Source organism: Brassica oleracea, chromosome C9 (genome assembly GCF_000695525.1).
Source record: "Brassica oleracea var. oleracea cultivar TO1000 chromosome C9, BOL, whole genome shotgun sequence".
Taxonomy (NCBI): domain Eukaryota; kingdom Viridiplantae; phylum Streptophyta; class Magnoliopsida; order Brassicales; family Brassicaceae; genus Brassica; species Brassica oleracea.
In genome coordinates this window covers 9,325,392-9,330,744 of record NC_027756.1, presented here as the reverse complement: position 1 = coordinate 9,330,744, position 5,353 = coordinate 9,325,392, and the positions used below count along the sequence as shown (strand labels likewise).

Here is a 5,353-nt window from a genome sequence, read left to right as displayed (position 1 = left end):
AGGAGAGTAGATGGGTTCGTGTGAGTGCGGTGCGAGTCCATCGTGGCAATGGTACACCATCCCGTCCGGTCCTACCCAGGACGTGTCCCCACCTTATCTCCACAGTGGTCGCTTACAACTTACAACTTACAACTTACAAATCAACCTCCGGGATGGGGTTTACATGATAACCCTTCAAAGGCGCAGTCACTCTGATCAAAGATCCTACCTTTGCCTTCGCTTCGTTCTCCTCTTCCGAAAGATCAGACTCTGCTGCGTTCACCGAATCAGCTGATTTTGTAGCTACGTCGCATCGAACCGTCATCGTGGAAGCTCTTCTTGAGCTGGTGTGGTGCGTTTGATTCGAGAGTTGGATGTGAGAGATATTGGGACAAAACGCTGTTGTTTAGGTAAAGATACGGGTTGAACCGGATAGAGTTTGGGTCGGTCGGATCTTTAAGGTTGGATCTTTGTAATTAAGCTATTTTATGAAGGGTTGACCGCATTTCTCATTTAAAGAAAAATCAAAAAGAAAATATATTATATTACGGGGAGAAAGAAGAATTTTTCAAAAGTGAGAGGGGTATATCGAGTTAAAGCTAAAACCTTTACAAAAGCCGAAGACATTCCGTTTGCTATTATTACACTTAAAACCATGGCGACGCCTTCGCCGACATTATTGTCTCCTCCGTCCGATTCAAGCCCTACTTCGCGGCAGAAAAATCCACGACACTCTACCTCCTCTCAATCGCAAAACGCCCTCGTGGCCTTAACCGCATCGACCTCCTCCGCCGTGGCCAGAAAAACCCAACCGGTTCTATGGACTCAAGACGAGACTCTCCTCCTAATCGAATCCCACAAGGATAAATCGAGGAGTATCAATTACATAGTGAGGAGACCTGGAACTGGAGTTGCTGGAGGTTTGTTGCAATGGGGACAAAAGGAGAGATCCAAGACGAAGAGGAAAGATGGTGAGGAGGAGGAAAGGAGCGAGAGGTGTAACTTCTGAGATTAGGTCTTTTGCTGAGAGAGTAATGGTTATGGAGAAGAAAAAGATGGAGTTTGCTGAAGAGACAGTGAAGCTGCGTAAGGAGATTGAGATCAAACGGGTGAAATTGATTCAGAGTTCTCAGGCTCAGCTTCTTTGGTCTCTCAGTGCTGCCTTAGGTTCTTTCTAGCTAGTTTAAGACAGGTTAGTTAACCGGTTAAAAAAAGATGTGACGTTGTTGTAATAGTTTCATCATCTTCATTTTAGATTTGTAACAAACTTAATCTATTGTCAACATGTTTGTTATGTATGCAATTAGGAAACCTGACAAAGAATGTAAACATTGTCATAAACTTTCCGAGATCTCTGATAACACTGTTATGCAACACACAAAGTACATCACAGGTACTTTTCGTTAAAATATGAAAAGTGAAACATTTAGTTACTATGCCATTGTTCCTCTCTAACTAGATATGCAAATGTAATCCAGTGTTACGGGAACTTGGAAGCATATAGTTTTTGACTAATCTAATTTTAGGGTAAGTATAATTGCAGAGGCAAATGCACTAAGATATGATTGATTAGCAAGCATTATGCTTGCGTAATATATATTTGGTAGATGGTTTTTGAATGTCTACATCGCAATACAGTGGTGTGATGGGATTGGAAAGGCGAGCATGGACACGCCCAACTTATGGGTACAACAAATCTAAGAATGTTGGCCATGAACAACACTCAACCCGTCAGACTTTTGGAACGAACTGTAATGATGGAATTGCAGTGATTAGCTAGCGAACTTCATGCATGACCAAGCTTCTCTACTGAGTTGAAGGAGCTAGCAACACTACAAAGAAGATTCTAATCCTTCAAGCTTTTCTACATTTCTCGGACTCAGAATGCAACTATCGATTCTTTAGTCATAACTGAAAAATCATTTCATAGGGATCTCTTTTTATTGGTTACTACTTCCTATACCACCTCATGTTTGAGCACTATAATGACATTTTTATGTCAAATAAATAAATATAAGCCACCTCGTAATCACAAGAAAAAAACTAGGTATGAAAGTTGGAAAGGTCCTAAAAACAAATTTGGTGTTCTGTACCTAGGCCTGGGCGTTCGGTGGACCGTTCGGTTTCGGTCCGGGTGATTCGGATTTTTGGATTTTCGGTGTTATGCTCAGAAGTACCATTCGGGTTTTACTAAATATCGGATCGGGTTCGGTTCGGTTTCTTCCGGGTTCGGTTCGGATCAGATGTAACCAATGTTTAAAATCGTCCAAAAATATATTTTTTAAATCTCAAAAATTGACAAAATTTTTTTTCCAAAATATTTAAACTGTTTACAAATCTAATTAAAAATTATTTAAACTATCCAAATTAACTAAAAAGTATTCAAAATAGCAATTAAAACAAACTAAAAAAATATTTTGAATATTCTAAAATATCTAAATCATCTTAAAATATATGAAAACATTAACATATCTAACTAATTTTGGATATCTTCGGATCCTAGTTCGGATTTCGGTTCGGTTCGGGTTATAACCAAACACCAAAGTACTAAGCTCATAAGTCTCATTCGGATATTTTTGTATAACACTTCGGATTCGGTTTCGGTTTTTCCGGTTCGGGTTTAGGTAGATACTTCGGGTTGAGGTAAAAATGCCCAAGCCTATCTGTACCAGATCAACATAATTTGTAAAAAAAAAACTCATTTTCTATTATTTGTCAAACTGGTTATATATATATATATACATGTTTATTAATGGCAAATGGTAGCCGGCATTTCTGTACAATTAGTTTAATCTTGAGGTTGTCTTTCTTTGTATTGCGTCGTTTCAAAACCTCTTTTGTGTTTCTGTTGTAACTTGTATCCTATTAAATTCTGCATAAACAGGAAACTAAAATACTTCTGTTTATTAAGGACTGTTGGTAGGTAATTCATATAAAACCAATCGAAGGTCATTGAAAGTACGTAGAAGAGGTGTTGCAAAGACGTTTTAGACGAAGAACAATATATATACTCTTAAGAGAAAATGAGTTGTTTCTCGTGTTTCTCTTCAAAAAATTTGGAAAATGAAGGTTCTTCCATGCCTGCTCCGTATAGGCAAACAGGCTCACCTAGTAAGCTCTCGCTCATATCTTCGTTGGAAACGTCGTGGCTGACTCTTTTTAGATCTTTTTGAAACTAAAAATAAAACAAAATTTCCGCTATATCTTATGTCTTGTAGATAATCAGAGAGAGAGAACAAGAGAAGTAGGGGCCAATAATGCACCCTCGCAATCGAACAACATCGAGGCTCAGGGTTTCTCATTCCGTGAGTTAGCCACCGCGACAAATAATTTCAGGCTAGAGAACCTCATTGGCGAAGGCGGCTTCGGGCGGGTCTATAAAGGAAAGCTCGACAAGACAGGACAGGTCAAATCCTAATATATCTATGTCGAACAGTATTTGATTCTCTCGTACAAAATGAAAAGTCGAACTAATTTCTTTCTTATTTTTTTTTTGGGTTTGTGATCAGGTCGTGGCAGTGAAACAGCTTGATAGGAATGGACTACAAGGACAAAAAGAGTTCTTGGTCGAGGTGTTGATGCTTAGTCTTCTTCACCATTCGAATCTTGTGAACCTAATTGGCTACTGCGCTGATGGAGACCAAAGACTTCTTGTTTACGAATATATGCCTCTTGGATCCGTCGAAGACCATCTCCTCGGTAGATCATCATCCCCACTCTATTTTAATGGTTAAACCAAAGATAAACGTTATGTTTTTTTGATGATAACCAACCGGTTTGATGATGTAATTAAAAACAGATCTTGAACCGGATCAGAAACCACTAGACTGGAACTCGCGTATTAAGATCGCTTTAGGAGCAGCAAAAGGACTTGAGTATCTCCATGATAAAGCCAATCCTCCAGTGATTTATCGAGATCTTAAATCATCAAATCTATTGCTTGACCAAGATTTCGACACAAAACTGTCGGATTTTGGTTTAGCAAAGCTTGGTCCTATTGGAGACACACTACATGTGTCTTCCCGAGTTATGGGAACTTACGGTTACTGTGCTCCTGAGTATCAGAGAACCGGCCATCTTACGGTTAAATCAGATGTTTATAGTTTTGGAGTTGTGCTGTTGGAACTGATAACTGGAAGACGAGTTATCGACACAATGAGACCTAGTCATGAAATAAATCTGGTTACTTGGGTGAGTTTCTGTTAGCATATATATGATTTCACTGATGGATCACTAATGTATATATACATACACTAATCAAAATGTACAACTTTTGCTTAGGCGCAACCAATTTTCAGAGACCCAACTAGATTCCCACAGCTAGCTGATCCATTGCTTCGAGGCGAATTTCCAGAAAAGAGTTTAAACCAAGCTGTAGCTGTAGCGGCAATGTGCCTGAATGAAGAACCTATGGTTAGACCACTAATCAGCGACGTTGTTACAGCCCTCAGCTTCCTTGGTGCATCTTCCGATTTTTCCAACGCTGATTCTAGCCATTTACAACAAAATCCATCAGAGATATATCATGATGCAGTTCAGTGGGATTCAAGTCCTAGATAAAGTTATTTGCTCTTGTAGACATTTTAATACGATATGACCCAACAATTCAGAACATATTGTATGTTTCTTCCGTTTGAAATATTCATTTAATTTATTTTTCATTTACGTTGTTTTTATCAACATATTTCACCTAAACAGCAAAATACAAAAAATGATAATTGATGATCAATGAGTGATGTTATATGCCGCACCGGGACGAACATGGGGACTGAAATGGATATGAAAATGGGGATGGAAAATGGCAAAATTAAAAATTAACAGATATGGGTACAGCAGATATATATATATATATATATACATTAATAAAAATATGTAAAATATTTATAGACTAGGTTAAGACCCGCGCCTTGCGATATATAAAAATTATTTTATGTATTAAATATTTTTACATATTATGAAATAATTAATATATAATAAATAATTAAAGTTCAGTAGCTATTAAATATATAATTAAATTAGTGTGAACATATAAATTAATTTTATTAATTCAAAAAATATTTTCTTATATTTGATAGAATGTGTAATTAAATTTAAATGATACTAACATACACAATATATTTTTAATATTAATGTCTATTAAAAGATGATTTCTACTCATATAGTTTTTTTGATCATTTGTATCTTTTATAGAAAAAATTTTAAATTACTGATAACAAAATTTTCATTGTGAGATTAATCGTTTTAGTAACTTATAATTTTTTTAAAAATAAGTTGTCAATGTTCGTTCAAAAATTTTATCAAAAAAATTGTTCAAAGTAAATTTTGAAACTAAAATATTTATGTATTTTATATGGTTTATAGTTTAATTTAAAAT

General features: G+C 36.4%; 1 protein-coding gene and 1 pseudogene across 1 annotated transcript; both read left to right on the top strand.

Annotated features, from left to right (window-relative positions):
* The first annotated feature begins 621 nt into the window (after positions 1–621).
* Positions 622–1,348, top strand: LOC106317000 (annotated as a pseudogene).
* Positions 1,349–3,041: 1,693 nt separating this feature from the next.
* LOC106317030 (serine/threonine-protein kinase At3g07070) lies at positions 3,042–4,539 on the top strand. The gene is made up of 5 exons (XM_013754892.1): positions 3,042–3,090; positions 3,210–3,385; positions 3,489–3,678; positions 3,779–4,170; positions 4,261–4,539. Exons 1-5 carry the CDS (start codon positions 3,057–3,059, stop codon positions 4,537–4,539), a joined length of 1,071 nt encoding a protein of 356 aa, XP_013610346.1. The 5' UTR covers positions 3,042–3,056.
* Positions 4,540–5,353: the final 814 nt, after the last annotated feature.

Excerpts from the sequence above, each read along its gene's own strand:
- LOC106317030 (XM_013754892.1), top strand. The coding sequence starts at position 3,057 with ATGCCTGCTCCGTATAGGCAAACAGGCTCACCTA. Across the intron at positions 3,091-3,209 it reads TAGGCAAACAGGCTCACCTA|AGAGAACAAGAGAAGTAGGG; the intron begins GTAAGCTCTCGC and ends ATAATCAGAGAG. Across the intron at positions 4,171-4,260 it reads AAATAAATCTGGTTACTTGG|GCGCAACCAATTTTCAGAGA; the intron begins GTGAGTTTCTGT and ends ACTTTTGCTTAG.